This window comes from Phoca vitulina, unplaced genomic scaffold (genome assembly GCF_004348235.1).
Source record: "Phoca vitulina isolate PV1807 unplaced genomic scaffold, GSC_HSeal_1.0 scaffold45, whole genome shotgun sequence".
Lineage (NCBI taxonomy): Eukaryota > Metazoa > Chordata > Mammalia > Carnivora > Phocidae > Phoca > Phoca vitulina.
This window is the reverse complement of record NW_022589748.1, coordinates 1,743,988-1,768,299: the sequence shown is the minus strand read 5'-3', so window position 1 is coordinate 1,768,299 and position 24,312 is coordinate 1,743,988. Positions and strand designations below refer to the sequence as shown.

The following is a 24,312-nucleotide window of genomic DNA, read 5'->3' as shown; positions in this document are numbered from 1 at the left end:
GCCAGCCAAGCCCAACAGACATTTTCCCGCTGGCCTCGTTTCCTATGTTTGCTCCCCAACTGGCTGGAGCTGGGGCTACTGGGAACGCAGGCCCAGGGGGGAGGCCTGGCAGGGCCGCTCTCGGATGACTGAACCGGCGCCACGTAAACACTGCACTTAGCCCATGATGAAGTGTTTAAGCGCCTCGAGGACCCACAACTTACTCTACCTGCAAAAACATTCATTTCCTTCTGAAATGTTTTGGTTGCTGCAGTCTCGGATGGTGCCAGAAATCCTTTCAATCAAAACCATTTAGCTCGGGAGCCCCGTGTAGACACATGAGGATGGACGGCTTTCTCTCGAGAACCCCAGGCAACCACAGAGGCCGGGAGAGAAGCTGAGCTGACTCCCTCCTAGAGGGCTTCCTCCCGCCTCAGCCCTGGTGCTGGGTCCTGTGCAGGCAGCTTGGATGAAGGGACAGCGACGGAGCCAAGGGGATGTTTCAGGTACAATGAATACCAGAGTCTATGTTGTGATGGCTCCTTAAATGGAAATTTTTTCTCTGTACCCTGAAACAATCATGTTTTCTTGAGTGTTCATTAATTAATTAATTAACTATTTTTATAACGTAATGTTAACTTAAGGACAGAAAATGAAAAATCCGTTCTTAAAAAGGGGTCCTCACACTAAAACTCTGCTTCAGATTTGCTCCTGGGGAATAATTTTAAGAAGTCCCAGTTGCGTCCTGGGCCCACAGGTTTACATTCTGGAACTTTCGCTTTGTCATCTAGGGCACCTACAAGCACAACTCACCCACCACAGGCCACGGGAGCTGGAGGGTCCTGGGGGCCACTCCTACTCTGCACATAGGAAACTGAGGCTGCCCAAGTTTGACTACCTGAGGTCTGTGGGCAAACAGGTGACGAGCTGAGCTTTGAACCCGGGGCTCCCGGATCAGAGATGGTGAGGCCAACCGCAGTAAGTGCATGCTGAGGTTGACGGACACCGATTTTAGGTCAGGCCTTGCTCTAAGCGCTTCGCTTGGAAGAACTTCCAGAACCCTTACAACACGCATGATGAAACCCAGGCCCGGGGAAGTCAAGCTACCTGCCCCAAGTCATGCAGCGCTGGGGTCTGACCGCAGCGGCGCGGCTCTAATATCCAGGTTTTAACTCCGCGCTGCCCCGCGTCACTGCACGGCGCTCAAGGCGGGAGCCTGGAATCTCCAGGTCAAAGCTGCCTCGATTGAGCTGGGAAAGTTCCGTCTAAGAGCAATTTTTATTCATCTTAAGAAAAATCAAGAGGCATACAAAGGCATAAGATGTGTGCCTCCTTCCGAATGTTGGCACTTGCAGTGAGTCTGCTACCATCTAGGCTTGGAGCCGGTTACTGCTTTGTTCCATCTTTGGCCTGCCCGCTCATCACCAACTGCTTTCTCACGTTGGAAGGACATATCGAGGTGGAGACCAAACCTCCAATTTTCCGGTGTCATTTTTTTTTTTTTTTTTTTTAAAGATTTTATTTATTTATTTGACAGAGAGAGTTAGTGAGAGCAGGAACACAAGCGGGGGAGTGGGAGAGGGAGAAGCAGGCTTCCCGCTGAGCAGGGAGCCCGATGCGGGGCTCGATCCCAGGACCCTGGGATCATGACCTGAGCCGAAGGCAGACGCTTAATGACTGAGCCACCCAGGCGCCCCTCCGGTGTCATTTTGGTAAGGCTCCCGCCTCACACGCCCACCCTCTGCCAGCCGTCTCCCCACGGGCCTAGCTGGGTGGGCCCTCTCTTTCGTGAGGAGATCCCCTGCCTCAGCCTCCATGTCCGGCGGGCGACACGCCGACCACTTAGCATCGATGCCCCATTGGCAAAACTCTTCCTCTGACCGTTACAGGTCCCATCCCCAGACAGAGTCCCCACAGGGCTGGGCTACCCACCACGTCCGGCGCCTTCTGGATCTGCGAGGCCAGCTGGAGAGAGTGGTTGGCCGACGAGAGCTGCTCCCTCAAAGTCTCCGCCTCTCTCTGAGCCACCTCTGCCCTCTGAAGGAAATGAAAAGTGTGAGAGAGAAAGTACATTCAGTTTAACAACTGACAATTATTACAAGAACATTCATCAATTCATGCCTGACTGACTATAATTGATTTTCCTAAACACTCAACCTAATAAATGCTAGAAAAAAAACATAGAATGTGATGGATTTTTATTTTAAACAGTACAAGGAAGAAATAATTGAGCGATTATGACAGTAATTTAACGCTAGGAGCAAGGAATCCCCTGCTGATACTAATGCTCCGGCCCACTGAATTTCCCAGACTGAATAAATACAAGTGGAAATAGAGTCTTTTGATTCAATTTCTTTCTATTCTCATAGACCAAGAAGATTTTATTGCAGGATTACTCCTGGGAGTAATTCTCACGGGTAAACAGTGAATTAAAGACACTTTGGCCATTCTCTTCCTAAAGACGTGCACAATGTTGTGGTTGTTTTCCTTCAGCAAGTATTTCCATAAACGTACGGGGTGTAAATGCCGCCTCTTTTGTGACGGCCAGGCTTATTTCAACATATTTAACCCTTCACCCGACCAAGTTTTCTGATGCCGATGCTGGGTTTTGCAGCCAGCCGGCCAGGCCGACCCGGGGGCCAGAGGCGGGAGCGCGGCCAGGCCCGCTGGGGGTAAGGGGGCGCGGAGCCCACCGCAGGAAGGGGGCCGAGAAGAAAAGGGGGCAAGCTTCCACTATTTGCGTGTCATTCCCGGATGGGAAAACCAATACCATTGGATGGTAACGCACGATTTCCCACCCGGGCGGTGAGACCAGGACATGCTGGTGACCACCGCCCGAGAGGGTGGAAGCAGCGGGCGGAAGAGCGGGGGCAAGCGACCTCTGCCCACCAAGCTTCTTCCTTCCCCCCCAGAACAGGGACACAGTCACCTTCTCAGGGACCTCACAGGGATCAGCCTCCACAGGAGTGCCCTGCACACAGGATTCATTCGCATGCGTTTTATTACCGGGCTCGTCCTGCCTTTACAGTTATGACGGGGACGAAACTCTAGGAGGGCTGGGAAATGGTAGCACTGGGCACGCGGCCTGCAAGTCGTGCGCTACTCTTTCCATTGGACCCACATTGCACTGAGAGAAAAGATGAACGAGGAGAGCCTGGCTGAGCAGGGCTATGTCGTGTGTCTTCTTCTTCTTCTTTTTAAGATTTTTATTTATTTGACAGAGAGAGAGCGTGACCACAACAGGGTCAGTGGAAGAGGCAGAGGGAGAGGGAGAAGCAGACTCCCCACGGAGCAGGGAGCCCGATGCGGGACTCGATCCCAGAACCCTGGGATCAGGACCCGAGCCGAAGGCAGACGCTTAACAACTGAGCCACCCAGGCACCCCGTGTCGGCTAATTGCTAAGAAAGGACTGAAGAAGAGATACAGGAAGTAAGCCTGCCTGGTACTTCTAGATCAATCTAGCTGGCTGAGGAATGGGTTTGGCAGCCTTCGGCGATTCTGCCGCAGGACAAATTAGGGTGTTTCTAACAGCAGTTACTTCTGCCCAGGGTGGTGCTAGTGGCCGCCCGCCCTGCTTCTCCAGGGGCGCTTGGAAGCTCGCTCCATCTAATTCGCACGGCGCCTGGCCAGGCCTGTCTGTGCTCACGAAATCCCCTCCTCAGTGGCAGAATCCTGGATGTGCCACTCCAAATTTTTCTGATAATCTTGTCATTATTACTGAAAAGTTTACTCTTCTCTTTCTAGTCGGCGAAGCCCTTGGGCATAAAACCCCCACAACTCTGCCAGGAATGAGGTGTATTTGACATATTTCTAGTCTCTTGGACTAGGAAAAAGATTTCTTAGCCTGGTGGGGAAGCTGTTTGAGTAGCAGCCAACGAGGCGGGGCAGCCCCGCCTGGTGAGGCTCTACTACGGGCATTTAGCCGTGTGGCGCACAGCGCGGTCTCCCCAAAGGCGGGTGGCTCAGGGAACACGGACGCGATCTAGCTGTTGAGGATTTTCTCCTCGCCTGGCGTAATTTCTCCAGAGCTTCTGCACTTCATTCGGTTTCCAAGTTCACGTACAGAGTCACTCTGTGGCCTTACCCATGGTGGGTCACGGCCTTTTTACCACATTTGGCTTGACTTGGTTACTTCGGCGCAACTTTTTGATTGTTTAGGATTCGTACGATACGTTTAGGATTTATGCACCGAGGACATCAAACACAAAACAAAACAAAACAAAACAAAACAAAACAAAACAAAAGGAGTTGAGGTCGTTTGTGCAGCTAAAGAGGCTCAGAGCAGAGGAGAAATAAAAGCAGGCCCAAGAGCAGCTGAAGGACCGGGAGCAGCCGCCAGTAGGCAGCTGGGGGGAACCAGTTCCTACGGCTGTAGATTTAGTCTCATCGTCGGCAGCTGAGGCAGGAAGAAAAAGGGGCGCTGTGCTGGGTCAGCCCCGCGCTATTCCGGGTGCAGAGGGGGGTGTGGGATCCAGCGGCCACCCCTTGCCAAGCCCGGGCTGCCCCCCCAAGGCGCTTCCTCTGCTGGCTGTTGCTGACTTTCTGTACTTTCCTGGGAAGCGAGAGTGGGTGCCACCAGCACGGGGGAAAAGTGAAGCCGGAGGGCACACGACGAGTGGGGACACTGCCTGCCTCTGGTGGTAGACCTGACTACACGCACAGACGCAGCCCAGTGGCCGCGTGAGCCCTCACGGGCCTATGGAGGACCAAGGAGGTAACAGGAGCCCAGGGCCTGACAGCGCCCACCACGCGGGGACAGGTGTCCAATCATCAACTATTATTTCTATTATTAAGGCCCCCGGCAGGTGCTGCCTCAGGTGGTCATTATTCCTTCCGCATCTGAAGATGGAAGACGTCTTAGGGCAAGGTGACTGGAGACCGTAGCTGGGCTTCAGCAGTCAGCCGGAGGGCAGGAAGCAGCTGGCAGCACTTTGATTTAAGAAGTCTTCTGCCAGTCAAGCCACGGCAAAGCAGGGATGAGTCCCCACGTATGTGACACTGGCTGGCCCAAGGCACAGCTTTGTATCTCGGGAAGGGCAGCCAGAACTGTGGGTCCGGGGTGTCTCCTCATCCTAAAGGGAGGCCCATGGGGACCTCCTGGTCTCCCCACCCAACTCTTCAAGGGCTCCTGAAGGGCCCCAGGAAGGGCAGTAAGGGATGCCTTCCCTCAACTCAGCCCCCGAAGGAGGACACATTAGAAAGCCGATATAGGATGCCGACAGCTATTTCTAGACCTTGAAGTCTGAAAAATTTGATTCATAAAATATGGAGGAGGCACGGCGGGGTGGGGCAGAGAGTGGGCAAAGGCAAGAGCCTCAGGTGGGGTGGGTGAAGGCCCAGGGGGAAGGCTGGTGAGGCCAGTCACAGCCTGGCGTGAGACGCAGGGAGAGGTGGCTGTGGTTAGGCATTCTTCAGGGAGGCATGTTTTCACTCCCCCCCAGAACCAGGGTTGAGACATGATGGAATCCAGGCTTTTCCCAGTTTGGGGTCCTTGGTTTTAAATGGTGGTGATGGTGGTGGTGGGTGTCTGATCCAGTCTCCTGCCCAACTTGGCCCTGGTCTTTGTGTCTTGTCCCCTTCTGTATGTGTGGCCATGAAAACCCAGGCGTGGGGCCACCAGTGATGAGCAAGTCCCTCCAGGGACAAAGCAGCCACATGAGCTGGCAATGGGCTGAGCCTCCAGGTAGACCCATGGCTTCCCAGGGGTGGGACCTGGCTAAGAACACGAGTCTGTTAGCAGGCAAGCCCTCCTTCTGTTACTTTGCTAAGGCTCCTGGAACAAATTACTACAAATTTAGTGGATTTTAATGACACACATTTATTATCTTATAGTTCTGGAAGTCAAGAGTCTGCAATGGGTCTCACTGGGCTAAGATCACACTGCGGGCAGGGCTGTGTTCCTTTCTGAAGCTCTGGGGGAGAATCTGTTTTCCTGCCATTTCCAGCTTCTGGAGGCCACCCACATTCCCTGGCACATGGCCCCTTCCTCCATCTTTAAAGCCAGCACATCGCTCTAATGTGGGCTCTTCTGCATCTGAGGACCCTGTGGTAACATGGGGTCCACTCACACACTCCTGGGTCATCTCCCCACCTCAAAGTCAGCTGTTAACAGCCTTAGCCCCCCTGTGCCAGGTACACTAATGTATTCACAAGTCGTTGGGTTTAGGAGGTAGCATCTCTGGGGACCATTTTTCTGGCTACCATACTCAAGGACACATAACACCACATTTGGACAATTTTGAGAAGAAGGCGAGCCCTCCTTGGGGATGATCTCTCGGCCTGCTCTCCACAAGGCCCTGTACTCTAGAAAGATAAAAGAGAGGGAAGGCTAGCAAGGCCAACAAATGAGTCTCCCAAAGGGATGGACTCCATTGCTTTGGAAAGCACACAGCCAACTTCTGGTCCAAAGCAATACCCACACAGGACTCCAGAGAACAGCCAGAACCCCAGAGGTGACCCTGCTTCAGTGATTCTGCAGAAGAGAGGTCAGGAAGGCCTATTACAGGCCAGAGATGAGACACTTATTGTCCTGTGTCCCAAGCTGGCCCTGTGCTGGTGACCCAAGTCCCTGTTTAGACCCACGTAACTCTAAGACTCCTGTGTTAGGGTGAGTTAGGTTAGGTTAGAGCGATATTAGGGTCACCTGCCAACCTCAAGAAAATTTCCATGCAATCAGGCACACTGTAAAACATCACACCACTCCCAACCCAGCAGCCTATCCCTTTTACATATTAGTTTGGCTCCCAAAGACCCAAAGGCTTAGCTCAAACAGTAATCATCATCATCATCATCATCATCCCAAAGAGTTGAGCACATCACCTACTGATACACCTGCTTATTTTATGTCGAAGAACTACAGTCTCAGAACCTTTAAATATCTACAAATGTGGCAAAATCTTATTAAAACAACCTAGAATTACAATGGCCATTATGAGGAATGTTCCAGTTAGAGAAGATCATTTAAGCAGTGCACTTGAAAGCAAGGACTCCCAAATCAAACAAACCGAATGGGGTACCTATTAACTGGCAGGCAGAAGTCTCCAAGATGCTTCAAAATTCCAAAACAGTTTCATTGCAAGATTCATCGCAAAAGGCTAATTAATCACTGAACACAGGTTTATCCACTTTGGGCATCCTTTTACAGAGGAACCAAAGAGATTTGGGTCTACCAGTAAGAAACATTTTGTGCCACACTGAAAAACTATGAGAAACCACGTTACTAGAAATTATACCACGTATTTATACATTTGTCAAGCCACAGAACGCTGATGTAAAAGTTCATGATTACTTACTTCTTCGTTTCCACTAGAAATTCAAGGCTCCTCAGGGCTAAAAATTCTAATATGGGTAATTAAACTACTAGAAATAATAAAGGAAACATCTCTGTATGCAAGGAAAGTAAGATCTGTGTTTTCAAAGGATGTATGAAGAACAGAGAGGCATTTGTGTTGAAGGAAAAGAAAATGATTTTTTTTAAAGATTTTATTTATTTATTTGACAGAGAGACACAGTGAGAGAGGGAACACAAGCAGGGGGAGTGGGAGAAGGAGAAGCAGGCTTCCCGCAGAGCAGGGAGCCTGATGTGGGGCTCGATCCCGGGACCCTGGGATCATGACCTGAGCCGAAGGCAGACGCTTAACGACTGAGCGACCCAGGCACCCGAAAATGATTTTGTCTTAAAGTGAGGCTGTTTACTTCAGAATGGGTGAAAGGAAAAACACAGGGCAAAATCTGAATGCAGAAAAGAAAAGTTGTAGATTTGTGGAAAAGAAATCTTTGGAAAGAAATTTTCATCTGTGGTTAAGCTAGCTAAGATTAGAATAAATGTAATACAGTTAAGTGGGTTTTAACATCAAAAGTGATTTGGTACACAGAGTTTGGTTTTCTCTCTTTTATTTTTTTAAAATAGATTTTATTATTTTTAAGTAATCTCTATACCCAACGTGGGGCTCGGACTCACAGAGCTGAGATCAAGAGTCACGTGCTCTACGGACTAAGCCAGACGGGCGCGCTGGTTTTCTCTTTTAAAAGAACAGTTTTCTTGAACTACTGTTTTCTCTTGATAAGAGACTGTAAAAGGTTCTTTTTTTGTTTTTTTTTTAAGATTTTATTTATTTATTTGACAGAAAGAGACACAGCAAGAGAGGGAACACAAGCAGGGGGAGTGGGAGAGGGAGAAGCAGGCTTCCCGCGGAGCAGGGAGCCCGATGCGGGGCTCGATCCCAGCACTCTGGGATCATGACCCGAGCCGAAGGCGCCCAACTGATTGAGCCATCCAGGTGCCCCTAAAAGGTTCTTCTTTACCTTTTAAAGAACCTGCCTAGAAAACGAAGATTTTGTGTCTTGTCAAAATAATTTCCTGGGTCTTTATCAGGTCTTTGATTCCTTAAGAAAGCTGTCTTCTCTACTAAATGAGCTAAGGATTTGTTTTGTTTTTTTTTTAAAACAACTATTTAACTTTCCACATTTGCCTTCAAGGTCTTCAGTTGTCACTATGGTTAAATAGAGGAGTAAGTTTTGTGTCACAGTGACCTATGATCCTACTTGACCAAGTGTTCTAAAATCCTTTTTTTTTTTTTTTTTGACAAACTTCTGTGAATCAAATGCTAAATGAAGTCTTTTTGACTTGGAACTAACTTTGAGATTTTTCCAGAGGGGTCTTAGGACATCTCAAAGGATTTATTCTCTTGCCTTATAAAAAGGGAGATGTTAAAACTAACTCGGCTTATTTGATTTGTTAAATCACACGGGAAGCTTTGTACTGAGTCTTCTTTATGTTGTATTTGTATAGGTATATAAGTGTTTCAGAAATTGTGTGAGATTCCTAGAAATCTGATTTATCCTGGTATTATGTCATGATTCCAGTTATTATCTTAAAATGTCATACATCACTGAAATGACTACAATTCCTTATCAAATGAACTCTCAGCAGATCTTTCACAATGGACATTTTGAAGTCTTTGTCATTTACAGAGTTGTTGTTTTACTCAGATGTTTTTGCACAAGTTTTCCTACAAAAGTGCTTCATCTTCACAGGGTTTCATGGAAAGGACTGTGACAAGTCCAAATTTTGGACAACCAAGATCACGAAACTGAACTGGGTAAGAATTTCCAGAACATACGGGGAAAAACAAAACCCACTAGATTCAAGCACAATAAGGATTAATAACAAGGAAATGAATGAACTGAGAAGAATGACTGTAATTTTTATGACTTCTTGTTTGAAACACTGATGTTTCATTTTTTCCAGATTTAAGGAAACTTTTCTCAACCTGATCCCTCTGGAACTCAGAAACTTTATTCTTTTCACAGCAATCTAGTTTGTTTTTGGGTAAGTTCAATGAGAATGTGTTCTCCTTGTGACAGGACACCATTGGAAGTATTGGCTATATTACCAAGGGTTTGACCTGCTTGTCATATTTGAGAGATGTGCATAGACTCAGATATGACCAGACAGCTTTAAGGAACTAAACTTGACTTTATGAGGCCAATAAATAAAGTCCCTTAAAAAAATCAACCTGGTTCTTTGCTTACAAGGTTCCAGCTTTGAAAGCATGGAGGAGCTTACGTGGTCAGTCACTATTCTTGCTGCACTTAACGTAAATAATCAGGCCAAGTTGAATGTAAAATTACTTTCACTGTGATTATCTGTAGTAAAAAAAAGAATAGGGGTGATTGCAGAGAGAAGACTTATGTTTGCACCTTTGTAGATAGCAGATACTAATCCTAATTGTCTTTGAGTTTTTTTTGATAAAAAAAGACCTATAAACTGGACTGGATCCTGGATTCTTCTAGTTTCCTCAAATATCTGGCCATGACTCTCAAAACTAACATTTCCAATTTCCTCCCACTCTTCTGATTTGGATTCATGAGTAACAAAGACTGCCCTTGAATCTCCTTGGAAGGGACGAGACCAGATCCTCCTCAGTGCCCAGATGGCAGCCAGACTTCAGGGACCTGAAGCTTGAGTACACATCTCACAGCTAAAGAAGGCTCCACTCGACAGCTGGTCTTGTTCGAATGCTGGAGACCCTCTGCATGGAATGACTAGGAAGAGAAGCAGATGACACCGACGTGGGCTGCTTCTCCCCAAGATGCTGGATGGAGACCTCATACTTGAACTGAACAGGACACCCTTTCTTCCCTTTTGTTCCTTGACTCTGGGGTTAGCCTGGAAAGAGAACACCATCACCCGTATCTCCCAGGCCACTGCTAGGAGCAGGGGTAACCTTTGCCTTTCAGACTGCTGGATTTGTCATAAAGGACTCCTACCTGTCCATTAACAGCATCACCTTAGTGGGAATGCTTTGTGCCCCGATAGGTTGATCTTTGCCTGGGGCAGTTATCATTCTCCCTGGGCCTGTGCATACCTGGCTGGCTGACGCATAACTGGGCAATGCCTCTTGGTTTATCTAACGTGCCCCTAACTGTCCACAGACTGAGACAGCTCACTGGTCAGCCTCTGAATTTCGAGTTAGAAACGACCTACTGGGAGGCACTGGTGATTCAGGATTTGCTTCCTTTGCCCAGGCCCTACTTCCCTGGTTAGCAGTAAATGCCAATGAGGTTATGACCCGGAACCTCTCCTTAACTCTTGAAAGTACTGCGGAGTATATTGCCAAAGCAATAGCTGCTCAATAAAGGCCCTTAGACTCTCTGGCCAAGGTTGTTCTTGATAACAGGCCTTGATCATCTTTTGGCTGAACAAGAAGCGGTCTGTGCTGTGATCAACACCACTTGCTGCACCTGGATTAACACTTCTGAAAAAGTAGGAACTCGTTTACATAAAACCACTGAGCAAGCCACTGGGCTTAGAAAGGGGACTCTTTCAACAGGATCGCTCTTTGACTTATTTGATTTTGAATCGTTTGGGTCTTGGGGACCATGGCTCCAAAGTATATTCCAGACACTGGGAATTATCCTGCTTATAATAATCATAGTAACCTCCCTGGTGTGCTGTATTCTCTCAAAAGCTTTAAATGCATGTTTGAATCCACTAACCATCAAGCGAATGATCTCAAGCCTGGAACGTCAGAAAAGCAATGAAAAGAATGACCCACTAAGAAACGATGAGCCTGAAGTCGTGATCCCGTGACCACCACAGGAATTCCACAGAAAACATCACGGCCTGGGAATATCACACAGAAGATCAGTGAAAGCTGTGAGACTACAGAGTGGTGGCCGAGAACGGCACTAACGCCTTAAATTCTGATCATGAGAATCTCCCCGTTAGCCTAAGAGTCTGATCAAAAGGGCAGAATTGTTAAAAGAGAGACAACAGGCCCAAATGGAGTCACTTGTGCCAAACCCCATGTCAGCAAACCAAGATGGAAGACCTAACCTAATTGCAGTGTCAGCCTCTCCCGGGAAGGGGACCTTTAGCCCGTCAATCTGGAATTTCCTGGTCAACGCTAGTGAGGTCATCTGTCCAACAGACCCCTCCCGGCTCCCATAGGAAGGGGACCCCGCCTGAAACAATCGGCTCTTTCCTTGTCCTTCCCTTTTCTGCCTATAGAAGCCTTCTATTCTCCTCGGAGCTCCTTTCTGTCTGCTGGATGGGATGCTGCCCGATTCAGGAATCGTTGAATAAAGCTGATCAAGGTCTTCAAAATTTATTCAGTGGATTTGTTTTTTTCAGCAGTGTTCTCTCAGACGTGTGAATTACTACCCTCATTCTGTAGACGGGGAAACACACCAGGAACCTGGGGGTTCGTTCAAGGCCACATGGCTTGGAAATAGGAGATCCGGGATGCAAACCCAATTGTTCCCCACTGGAACCCAGAAACCTTGGTTCAAGAAAGTGCCATGCCTTGCTGGGAGTTCCTGTGGCTCTGCATTTTTCTGTACACTTGGCTCTTTTCCTCGGGGAGGTGAAGCTGTGCTTCAAGCTGATGGTCCTCCCATTAGTGCAGTCTCCTCCATAAGAATCAGCAGGTTAGCAGAAGGAGGACCACTCACAAAGAAGGACCACCTCCTGCTGCCGGCTGGGACTCTGTGCCTCCAGCAGCTCACATCAGAACTGCTCAGAAAGGCACACGGGTGAGGGTACAGCTGGCCAAGTGCCAGAATGGCCGAAGTCCCCAGACGGCTTTCTTTGGTCGCAAAGCGCAAAGTTGTGGCTTCTTATTTATCACACAGTCTTCAATGTTCTGAACCATCACGGCCACCAATCAAGGCAGCGCGTATGAAGGCAAGTGCCTTGAAGTCTAACGAACAGGTGTAAATGAGACCCCAGGCTGTCGGCTGCTGACCACCCCTCCACTTTGCCGCAACAGAAACACGAGTGCGGCAGCAAGAAAACAGCTTCAGGTCTCAGTAGAACATTGTGACTATAAACCTAGTGCAAAAATAATGTTATATGCCAATGAACTAGTAAACTGCTCCTCTTGGGGATTTCCCTTGATGGGAAAGGTGGCTGAACCAGATGTCTGGCTGTGCTTGCACCAGCGTGCGGCTCCTTCGTCCCCCTCCTCCCGCCCTGCCGCCTCCTCTCTGCTTGGGACTGCCTTGTTGCGGGCCCGAGTCTGCCTTGCCCTGACACTGATGCTTCCAGTCGTTCCACTCCCATCCGTTCTCTGATGTCCCGCCAGGGGGATCCTTCTAGAACACCAAGTCCGACATCTCACTCCTGCCCAGGGTTCTCCACCGTTCTCAGAAAGAGGTCTTCCACGCAGAGGCCTGACGTTCAAAGTCCTCCCCCAAACCTGGATCTAGATCCCCTCCTGTGGGCCTACTCTCCCACCCTGCACCTCCTTGTTTTGGCTTTACGGAATGGCCCAGAATCCCCAGGGCTCACCATGTCCTTCTGCGCCTGCCTGCAACACTGTCTTCCTCATGGCCACCCTGGGCATGTTTCTCTTTGTTAACACACGGAGTCAAGTGCAATCTCTCCTGTTCCCTCTGTGTCTGATCCCTGACCTCACACCCACAGCGAGGGCTGGCCTGCATCTGCCTTCACAGCTCTGGGCACCTCTGGAGAGCCAGGACTGAGAGAGGGCTTCTCTACATCAGGAGTAAGGTCCCTCTCACCAGCCTCCAGCCTCCAAGTGTGGCCATGGCCATGAAAAAGCCTGACCCCTTCCCCGGGCCAGCCCTGGAGAGCTATGGGACAGAATCCATGATGTTCCCACCCGAGGCTTTCCCCTTTGTAACCTTGTCACATCCCAAATTCCTGAAATTATTCCTCTGGTGCTTGGTGTCAAGCCCCTCTGTCTTCTCTCTCTGTTCCCCAGAGATCAGGAATGTCCCCAAACCTCCTGATTTCTTTTGTGTGAGGGTTCCTTCCTGGTCCTGGCCACGGGGTGGAGCCTGAATGCACTCGAGGTCCCAGCTGTCCTCATAGTGTGGTTTCCAGAATAAATTATAATTCCCTGGGCATGGACTGATGGCTACAGATTGGTGCAGAATACTACTTCCTTCATTCTAGAAACTCTTATTTCTATTAACGCAGCCTGAGGTTGCATTCATTTTTCTGGGCAGCCACATCAGGCTCTAACTCACCCTGAATTGTCGGTTAGAACTCGCCTACACTTCTCCCATGCCCACCATACTGGTATTTCCCCAGTGCAGGACTTTATATAACTCTCCCACCAAATATGCACTTCTTCAGCAACTACAGATTTATCTAAGTACCTACTTCGTACTAGGGCATTTTAACCTCTAACCCCCAGAGCAATCGTGCAAAGGAAGTGCCAGTTATCATTCCCTCCCTTTCTTTCTTACATTAAAAAAAAAGTTAAAACATTTTAATCATGGCAAAATACATAGAAAATACACCATCTTAACCAATTTTCAAGTGTACGTTTCAGCAGTGTTAAGTGCATTCACGTGGTCGTTCAACCGATCTCCCCAACTTTTTCATCTTGCAAAGCTGAAGCTCTATACCCACTAACCAGTACCCCCTCACCCAGCCCCTGCCAACCAGGATTCCACCTTCTCTATGACTTTGACTCCTCTCTCCCTTAGCGTGTTTGCAAAAGTTCATCTTTTTTCTTTTCTTTTTTAAAGAACTGTAAGCAGTTAAGAGTCCGAGGCCACACAACCAGCAAACACAGAGTTGGGACCTGAACCAAGGGGTGGTCCCTTTCTCCACAGCCCTGCCTGGTGTCTCCCAGGACTGAGATCCAGCCAAGTGGCCTTCGGCACTTTGAGAAGTACGCCAAGTTGGCCAAACTTCTTCAGTACCTGGGGACTGCCTCGGAGACAGCACGAGACAGTCCATTTGATTTTCCCAGACCGCGGCTCTCTGTTGCACAACCTGGAGCTTACCCCAAAGCACCATCAAAGGGAGAGGCACGTTCGAGATTGGCCAGGGAACAAATCTGGGATGCCCAAAGGGCAACCGTCTGACAGAGAAGGTGAACTCTTTCTAGTACCTTCTTCTGAGTTAAGGTCTCTGCAAAGTTGAGCAGTGCCGAGTAAGAGTAAAGGGGCCAAAGTAAATTCGTTTAAGCAAATAAAGGTAAATAAATGCTTAAGCACTTTTGTGGGGTGAAGGAGTAGTGCTTGGCAGCGAGGAGCTGTGTGGACGGGTATGTTTGGGAGCTGAGAGGGTCTGAAAGAAAGGCAAAGTGACCTGTGTTCTGTGTCCCTGGTTCTGAGGGTGGCGGTGAGGAGCACAGGCTCCGATCCCAGCTCTGCCCCTGACCAGCACTGACCTCAGTGTCCTTGTCTGTAAAATGGGGAATCCTACCAGCAGCGACCTGAGTGGGTTGCAGGGAGGGTTCGGTGGCTCAGTGCATGGCAAGAGCTCAGAACAGAGCCAGGCTCAAGTTACTCAAGAGCTGTCAGCCCTTCTTACTACTGCAGGACCACGGATACACAGGATTCTACCTGAGGGAAACCACTAAGCTTTCCTGTGCCCGTGGCCACAGCCTGGGGCCTTCTGAGGCTGAGAGCTCGATCACAGCTTTGGGTGTTTCTCCCCATAAATAAAGGAAATAAACGGGGAGACTCTTTCTTTCCAAAGCAGCAACACCATTTGCTAAAGCGCAATGTTTTCCTGTTCGGTGGAGTCCTTGGGGAATAAGTCAGGGGTTCTGGGGGGTATTTATTTATTTTAGGAGGCCCAATGCCGAGTGTGGAGCCTGACGCGGGGCCTGAACTCACGACCCCGAGATCAGGACCTGAGCTGAGATCAAGAGTTGGACACTTAACCGACTGAGCCACCCAGGGCCCCAGGCAGCTGAGTATTTGGAGCCACCCCGTTCTGTGCGGTATTTTGTGCCGGACACAGTGCCAAGTACATTCCCCAAGGCATCTGTGCCACCTAAGTATCAGCCAGGAGAGGGCTGTCAGTTGAGCAAGTGGCTTCAAAGCATTTGAAGGCAGAGATGAAGACTTCCCTACGGTATGACTCACTGGTCCAGACTCGAGCGTAACGGCTGCCGTCGGAGCAGAACCGGTCATTTAAGAAATGGATTAAGGAAAAGAAAAACCAACAGCCACTCTGCAGTCACCAAGGGAGTCTGGGACACTGGGGCCACACCAAAGACTCTGCCAAGGGACCTTCCACATACTTCTCATGACACTGGAAAAAGCGTCGACATTGACAATCATACGTAAAAAATACGAGAATAACTGGCTTTCGAACTTAGACAGAAGCATCTAGCAAGATGACATAAACAGCTACGCTGTTGGGATTTTAAGCCTGAGGCCATGAAACATCCTACCTGGTTTGCTCTTTCAAGGTCCGTCATGATCATTTCAATTTCGTCGGCCCTAGGAAGGTGAGAGAGAGAGAGAGAAAGAGAGAGAGAGAGCCGTTAGTTGGCAGTGGGCGGGCTCGGGGTGACCATGGTTTCCAGCTCAGCACAATGATCCATAGCCACACAGGCCTGGCAGAGTCCTGGGCACTGGTGGAGAGAGGGGCTGCGTGGACCTGTGAGGGGACTCGGCTGCCCATCGGGAGGAGGTACGCTTGTGTTGTGGGATCGGCCGCCCTGCCCAATTTCACTGGGGAGACAGAGCCATCAAAAGATAAAATACGATGTGTCCTACCTGGAGACTGAAGAGTGCCCCCAAAAAACAGGAGGGAGAGAGAAATTCTCCTCGGAGGAGGGAATCTGGGAAGGCTTCAAAGGAGGTGATGTGTGAACTGGGTTTTGAAGGATGAACAAAAGTTTGCCAGGATGGAACGAACCACAAGAAGGTGGAGGAGAGGGACGTGGGACGATAGGAATGGAGGCTGGGGGACTCTGCAGTCTGCTCTATTAACCACCCGAGTTCATGGTCATCACCTCACCGGCTCATGCACAGGGAGCTGTTAGGGTCTTTTTTTCCTTTTTTCTGTTTTTAAAGTACTCCTTTGAGTCACCTGAAGGCAAATATGAGATCCCAACATGCAACATCATGAGAGAGAGAAGAACGCTGAGTTCTAATAAAGGCCTAATTCCAAAAGTCTGTGGTAGGTTAGAACAGGCTACCTGGGCAAACACGGCCCCATCTTCTGCGGGACCGCTCCCCATGGCCCCTGTCAGGAGGCCAAGGCTGACTCAGTAGGCCCGTGGCAAAGAGGGAGCACAATGTTACAGCCACAGATCCTTGCCCGGGTTCAGGGCCCGCTCCTGCAGGGCCCCCCGATTCCATACTCCAGGTGGACCCAGGAGGCCCCTGTCCCCTGCTCGGTGCTCTACACCAGGCCCTTCCATGAGGCTCCGCCCACCACGCGCCTTGGCCCACCCCTCAGCCCCAGGGCCCTGTGCTCCCACAGCTCCCCCCACTTGTGGGCCTATAAAGAGCCTCGGACGGTGCTGTCTCCCTGACTTGCCCTCCACTCCGGACCCTCATCTCCTACTTCTGCCCCCACCCCCAGCACTCCCCAAACCCTCCTAACCGCTCCATCTCAGGGAGTAGCGCAGTCCCTCCCCCACCGCCACAGGTTTGAGTTGACAGGTTAGAGCTGAGGTCCCCGTACACTGGGAGCTTTCTGAAGGCCTGGCTGTGTGTCTCCTTCACCCTCATCCCTGGAGCTTGAGCAGGGCTTGGCCTCGGGCTAGAGGCCGGGGTCCTGGGTGCGGCCTGTCCTGCCAGCGGTGGGCCAGTCTACTCCCTGGGACAGTTCGGGGCACCTAGACGGGCCCAACTCTGAGCGGGTTCTTCTGTCCCTGAAACCTGCTTGTCTGGCTCTCACCACCACCCCACCCTTAATATCAAGAGTTGGCCAAACTGGACTTGGGCCCTGGCTGGTCTGTTTTTGTTCTTTGCTGCATCCTGCACCCCCTCTGGCCCCGAGGCTCTTCCCAATGAGGCAGCCGTATCAACTCCCAGCAGCCTGAACCGGGTAACAGAGGCCTTGTGATAGGGCTCGATGCTCATTATACCTGTTTGAAATAGTATCCTGCTTTGAGCTGGGTCTGAACAAAATCCGAAACAATTTCTAAAATGGCTTAAGTGAAATGAAGCTATTTTTAGGGCAATTTTGTAAAGAAGGCAGTTGTCTCTGGAAGACCCAGCCACCCAACCTGGGCCCCTGCAGTGAAGTGCTGGGTGCCGGGGGTGGGGGTGGGGGGCTGACATTAGGAAACATCTCAGCCAGAAACCTCAAGACCTCTTGGAAAAGCCTCAGTACCATAGAAGGGAGTCTGCTGACTCCAAAGGGCAAAGAAATAAATGGAAGTGTGAAGGGGCTTAAACACGACAGAAAAGGACGCCTGACGGTCGGTACGGAGTGTCCTCAACGAAGTGCGAACTTCGCTGGGTTCAAGGTGAAAGAAAAAGTTAACGGACTTTTCCCAAGGCAAATCCCATTAAGCACAGTTTGGAACTTTAATCAGATGGTTATTCATCGCGTATTTACAAAATCCAGATCTACTCGGCTGACTTCCCCGGCTACCGGCAGAGCTCACTCACTCCCTCGCTCATCCCATGACCGCTTCCCAACACCTGCCAGTGTCCCGGCCCTGGTCGGGTACTACAGGACAGGCCCATATAGACGTGGCTCCTGCATTTGCTGGTGTCGCGTATTTGTGGGAGAGGAGAGGGCGGGAAAGGCATCGCGGCCGGGGGCCTGGAACCAGATCTGCAGGCCGCTACACAACCTAGCGGTCTGCAGGGCAATGGCCTGGATGGAAGGAGCCGAGATCCTGAGCCTCTGGCGGGGAGGGTTTCCCGCTAATTCTCCTGTGGGGTCCTCTGTGAGCCCCCATCTCCTTCAGTCCCTCTACAACACTCAACCTTTGCTTTGCACCTGCTGTTTCTTTAGCCTTTCCTGCTGCCTTCTGGCTGGTTCTTCAGTTTGACCCAGATTTATGTAGCTGCACCCATCCTGTAACTTAACTTTTCTCTTCTGTTCCTTAGTTTGGTGATTCTGTTCTTCATACTTCAGTCGTTTTTTATTTTTACTTTTTTAAAAGATTTTTTTATTTGACAGAGAGAGACACAGCGAGAGAGGGAACACACGCAGGGGGAGTGGGAGAGGGAGAAGCAGGCTTCCAATGGAGCAGGGAGCCCGATGTGGGGCTCGATCCCAGGACCCTGGGATCATGACCTGAGCCGAAGGCAGAGGCTTAACCACTGAGCCACCCAGGCACTTCATTTGTTTTTTATTTTTTATTTTTTTTATTTTTATTTTTATTTTTTTTTTAAAGATTTTATTTATTTATTTGTTTGACAGAGAGAGACACAGCGAGAGAGGGAACACAAGCAGTGGGAGTGGGAGAGGGAGAAGCAGGCTTCCCGCGGAGCAGGGAGCCTGATGCGGGGCTCGATCCCAGGACCCTGGGACCATGACCTGAGCCGAAGGCAGACGCTTAACAACTGAGCCACCCAGGCGCCCCTTCATTTGTTTTTTAATGACTCCTTGTTTCTGCTCTGCCTTGGTCACGTCTTCCTTGTCTGCTGGAGTATTTTCCATGCTTGTTTTGTACCTGTGGTCCATCTGTTTTGCTTCGGATCACAGACACTGTTGGGCTTGGGGTCTGTCTTCCAGAGGGGTGTTCCCCTCTGGGGCTGATTTCCCCCTGGAGTACCAGCTACCCCTTCTGGCAGCGTAGGTGGAGGGAGGACAGAGAGGCAGGTTCTGCTCTGTGTCTCTCAAGAGGAATTGGAGCAGAAAGGTGCAGAGCAGGTGTTCAAGGCATTTTTGCTACGTGTAGGGAGGACAGGAAGGGGGAGGACTCCAGGCCCTCAGAGTCCTCACTGATAACTCCCCTCCACCAGGAGAAGACTCTGGCCAGGTCTTTAATTCTCAGAGAGAGGCTGCTCGAGGAGCCGGCAGGTCTCCCTGGGTACAATTCCCCAGTCCTGGGGGTTTGGAGATAAGGGATGGATCTGTGGCTACCTGGGGGTCCACTGGCCCACCCTTGCCTATTTTCAGCCATTCCTCACTTTTTGCCTGGCTGCTGCCAGTGACCAAGGGGCCAGTTCAGGGTCAAACACACGCTGTAGGGAACAGAGGGTTTCCCAGGGTCCTGGCTTCATCTAGAGGCAGGGATGGGCAAGGCTGGCACCCATAGGGGCTGGGAAGTGGCACCCACATCCTGCCTGGTTTAGGGGATGTGGGTGGTCTCGAGAGCCTCCTCGCAAATGCAGACTCTTGGGATTTCTTCTCAGACAGTGAATGGTTGTGGATATTCATCAGTACACCTAACATCCAGAAAACAGTGCATCATCTCCAAAGGATTTCAAGGGACTTACAAAAAAAAATTAGTGACATTAAAACAGGAAGGTGCCTTCTTGGCAGTCTGAGGCAATCCCTGGAAATGAATTTCAAGTTTTTCCATCTTCTGGTCAGTTTCACTTCAGTTACTAGGCAACCGCTAAACTGACCAAAATATTGAACCTGCTAACAACTACTGCACTTACCTTTTCATTCCGGGAGCAACTCTCAGATTTCCAAAGCTTTCAAATGATAATCACAACACTGAGCTCTGCTGTTAAGGAGCGGGGGCTATTCAATATCAGGCATCCTGACGAAGACAGGGCCCAGAGGGGCTGCAGTTCCCATTCACAGAATGGACCAGAAACCACCGGAGGAGACAGTGGAAGGAACCAGGGATGCCGGGGGCGAGGAAAGGTTCAGATTCTTATTTTAAAAGTCTGTAGGCTCATGATTGGCTTTTCCAAGGGGCATCAAAGAAGATACAATTCGCTGGCTATTTATGTGTGATCAGGGGTGCACGGCCACTGGTATTTGTAGACAAGGACCAAGATGGCAGGCTCTCGAAAGCCTGTGAGGGTGTAGTCTTGAGCACACGTCTGCCACTGAGTCTGTAAATCCACTCCCCTCCGAACTGCTGCCCCCAGCCCCCCACAAAATGAATCCTACCAGACACACTGCCCTCAGTAAGAAATACAAAAATGCCCAGAGGTTAATACCACTAGAAATGTTCTCCGAGAAGTGAGTAATGAACGACATTGCGTGTGCTTTCATAGCACGCGTGTCAACAATAGTCCAGAGGTTTTACATTCTTTTCATTTTGAGGGCCCCACTATCTACATTAGGATCTGGAGCCTGACATTAGCCTAAAATCATTTCTTTTCCAAAGTCTGTAATAACTACACATATTGTTTGCTCAGTGAAACTATTTATTATAAAAATTTGGTTCCCTCACCTTTTTACGAGCTTGACAAAACAGCTTTCGCTGATCTGTTAACCTGCACTGCATTTTGCTCTGCTCCCGCTTCAAATAGCGGGTCATTTCTGCTTGGCCTAGAATCTGTAGTTCCTTTAATCAGTTCCCTACAGATCATTTCAGGGTATTCTCTGGCCTAGCACACAGCTTTTATGAGGAACTTAAAAGGACACTGTCAGTGACGGAAGGGAAATGATATCCACGCTGGAGACTCTGTATTTATGTCCACACTAGCCTCCTGAACGCTTAAGGGATGGCAGCAGGGCAAGGCTGGTGAGTATTTCAATTCCAAAGAATCACAGCCACCTGAACGCTTAAGGGATGGCAGCAGGGCAAGGCTGGTGAGTATTTCAATTCCAAAGAATCACAGCCACATCAGGAGCTGTGAAAACAAAGGACATCCACAGGGCAGCTGGAAAAGCCTCCAGGGCGCCCTTCGGGTCAGTGTGTCTTCTTGGACCCAAGTGAAAAGCCAATAGTCTCAACACGAAAGTTCTTGGGCACCAAGAGAAGAAACGTCAAAAGATTAATTCTCCCTGCTTTAAAAATTAAAAATAAAATTTAAAAATTAAAAAAAGCTCTAGGATGTTTAATAAAGTGACTTCCCCCCTCCACCCTGGAGGCTGCATTTGATGGCCTCTACCGTCTGGAAGGCGGTCACTTTCCTGACATCTTACACCCCAGGCCAGGCTCTCTTAGCACTGCGGCGGGGGAGGGGTGCAGAGGAGATGCAGAAGCGGGGCTCACTGGACTGGGTTCAGAAACAGAAGGTAGGAAAAGGAAAAAGAGGTGGTGGCCAGAGGGCCAGGCGCTGAGGGAGATTTCTTGGCTATGGTCTGGAATCCCCTAAATCGGGAGGGGGACCGGGTGGAGGAGGGGAGGGGGAGGATTTCTCTGGAAAGGTAGCTCCCTGCCCCCGCATTGGCAGAGCACAGGAACGCAATGTCACCAAGAGGAAAGGCTGTACCCAGTGCAGGTGGCACTGCGCCCTCCTCCAGCACTGGCACCAGCTCGCTCCAACGGGTGCGGGCCACAAACTTGGGTGTGTGTGTGTGTGTGGGGGGGAGTCTCCACTCAATAACGCCTCCTGGGCACCTACCACGCCCTGGCTGAGAGAGACACAAAGGTCCCCGGTGCTGAGTCAGCAGTGCATGGTGGCATCTGCCTTATCACTAGTACGTGGGACATACCCTGCCCGTCCTCGGAGCTCAGAAATATGCAGCCAGTGGGACCCTGTTACTGCCTCTTCCTTGCGGGATGCAGGGTCATGAAGAGACCCAAGTGATTTTGGTATAATGTGGTACAGCGACAGCCCTCCAAGGGACAGACAGACAATGTCCCCTTTGCAGACAGGAGGAGGGACAGTCTCACGCATGAGGGGACATCTGGTCTACAGCCCGGAGGATAAAGAGGAGTTTGCAGGGCAGAGAACAGCGGGGCTGAGGGAGGAACGACCTTCTAGATCACAGAGGAAAGAATCACAGGGTGGTAGGTGCCTGTTCGATTTTATAACAGCTTTTCGGTTGTTCTCTTGGGCTTTAGGGTGTCCCGTGCCCTCGTGTGCCCATGACAGGGCCGGCTCCTCCTGCCTTGTTCTCTCTCTCAGTTCTTTCTCTGGGACGATGGCAGTGACCAGTGCTTCCAGAAGCACATCACAAAGCGAGGTGACAGTGGGGCTCCCTGCCTGGAGGCTGACTTCCAGGGCAATGCATCGAACATTCCACCATTAAGCATGTTGCTCATTTTGGACTTTAAATATATGTGCTTTTATTTTGTTAATGAAATATCCAACTGTTCCTATTTTATTAAGACTTTTTAATAAAAGAGGGATATTGATTTCATTAAGTACCTTTTAAAAAAAAAAAAAGCATTTATGGAGCAAATTAAAAGGTTTTTCTCCTCTGACTCAACTAAAACGGTAAATTATACCAACAGTTATTTGCCCCTGTTTGGTTGTGGTTAATGTGCTCCCGAATTCTGTGTGCTGATATTTTATTTAGTATTTTTTTTCATAAATACTTATATAGGAGATTGGCTTTCAAGTTCTTTTGTCTTATCTTTGCCAGGTGAAGTCATAAGAAACACTTTGAAAGGCATTTTCTTCTCTCTGTAGACAAAGTGAGCTGTTACAAATTTGATGATATTGCTTTTTTTTTTTTTTAAGATTTTATTTTCAAGTAATCTCTACACCTAACATGGGGTTCGAACTCATGACCCCAAGATCAAGGGTTGTGTGCTCTACCAATTGAGCCAGCCAGGCTCTCCGATGGTATTGCTCTCAAGACACCCAAGCCCATATTCCCTCTGTGCAGTTTGCATGCCGCCGCTGGGCCTGTGAGCCCTGCGATGTCTACACCCACACCCCCCCCACCCCGCCCGCAGTGCCCCAGGCCACCACCTCTTTGGGAGGGCCCAGTCAGCCCATGGACTAGCCCTTCCCTCCACTGCATTCCCCTGGCGGTTTATGGTCAAATCTAGTCCGCCGGCCACCAGTTGGCTTTGGTTGGTCCCGTGGATTCCAGGAGCTTCTTTTGGGCTCGCTCCCTCCCAGGAGGGCCCAAAGTGTCTTTTGGGCCAGAACCCCGATCCCCTCAGGGGCCCAGGCCCTGCAGGGAGCAGAGGATCAACAGCTGATTACAGCTTCCCATAATAAACACCTCAGCTCCTTTTCCAGATTTCAGGCCATCAAGTCTTCCAAACAAAGAAGCCTAAGAAAAGCACCGCTTCCCCATCGGAGCCACTGTGCTCGGGTCTATTCTGCTTCTGGCGGGTGTTTTTTAAACATATTAGTAACATGCATCCCGTGTAAATTTCCTCCTGTGGCTCAATCAGCTAATGTTCTCGTGGTTTCTTCAGTCCTGTTCCTGGGAACTCTGCTTGTCCACACGGCTGTCCTCTCTGCTGAGGCCCCCACAGGTGGCTGTGGTCACCATCCATGGCTCAGCCCTGAAAGGCCTCCCAGCAGCCCTGCTCCCCTCTGTCCACTCATTTTATTTTTATTGCACTTATTCTGGCCTCCAAGTAACTTCTTCATATATTGATCGCTTATTTCTTCACCGCTGTAAGCTCAGAGAACACAGAAGGGGCACGCTAAATACTGGCTGACGAAATATGCACAGTAACGACATCTGCGTGCTACCGGAAGTCCGCCCTGCACTTGACAGGCAGCCATTCGTGGGCTGGTATTTTATTTTATTTTTATTTTTCGAAAAAGATTTTATTTACTTATTTATTTTTTGAGAGAGAGAGAGAGAGCGCACACAAGTCGGGGGAAGGGCAGAGGGAGAAGCAGAATCCCTGCTGAGTGGGGAGCCGGACACGGACACGGGGCTCGATCCCAAGACCCTGAGATCAATACCTGAACAGAAGGCAGATGCTCAACCGACGGAGCCACCGAGGCGCGTGGGCTGGTATTTTAAAGAGCAGAGGGGGTAGGGGTATTTTGCCTAACTGTACACATAACTTCTAAGGAAAGAGTCTGTAAGTTGCTTTTGCAGATTTAAGTTTCTTGTCACTTTTCATAGCCTTGGAAGAAGGGGACAACAATCTCCTTGAAGAAAAACGTATGTCAAGATCCAGAGTTAGGCTTCGTTTTGTCCACTGGACGGTGAGCTCCCCCGACCAGGGCCAGTGGGCCTGGCTCCCAGCGTCTCCCCGTGCCTGACACGGAGCTGGGCACAAATCGGGACTCGGCAGACACTGCCGGGGAGGGCGAGCCGGGAGGAGGAGAGAGTGTTCTCTGGGGAAAGGTCTTCTGGA

The 24,312-nt window shown here is 49.9% G+C and overlaps 1 protein-coding gene across 6 annotated transcripts in view; it reads right to left on the bottom strand.

Annotated features, from left to right (window-relative positions):
- CUX1 (cut like homeobox 1) overlaps positions 1-24,312 on the bottom strand; it is a 352,682-nt gene that overhangs the window by 86,644 nt on the left and 241,726 nt on the right. For all 6 annotated transcript variants that reach the window (XM_032430822.1, XM_032430825.1, XM_032430824.1 and 3 more), the window contains exons 9-10: positions 15,652-15,700; positions 1,912-2,016 (exon numbers count right to left, since the gene is read on the bottom strand). In XM_032430822.1, coding sequence (XP_032286713.1) covers positions 1,912-2,016; positions 15,652-15,700 — 154 coding nt within the window. The remainder of the gene's footprint in view (positions 1-1,911; positions 2,017-15,651; positions 15,701-24,312) is intronic.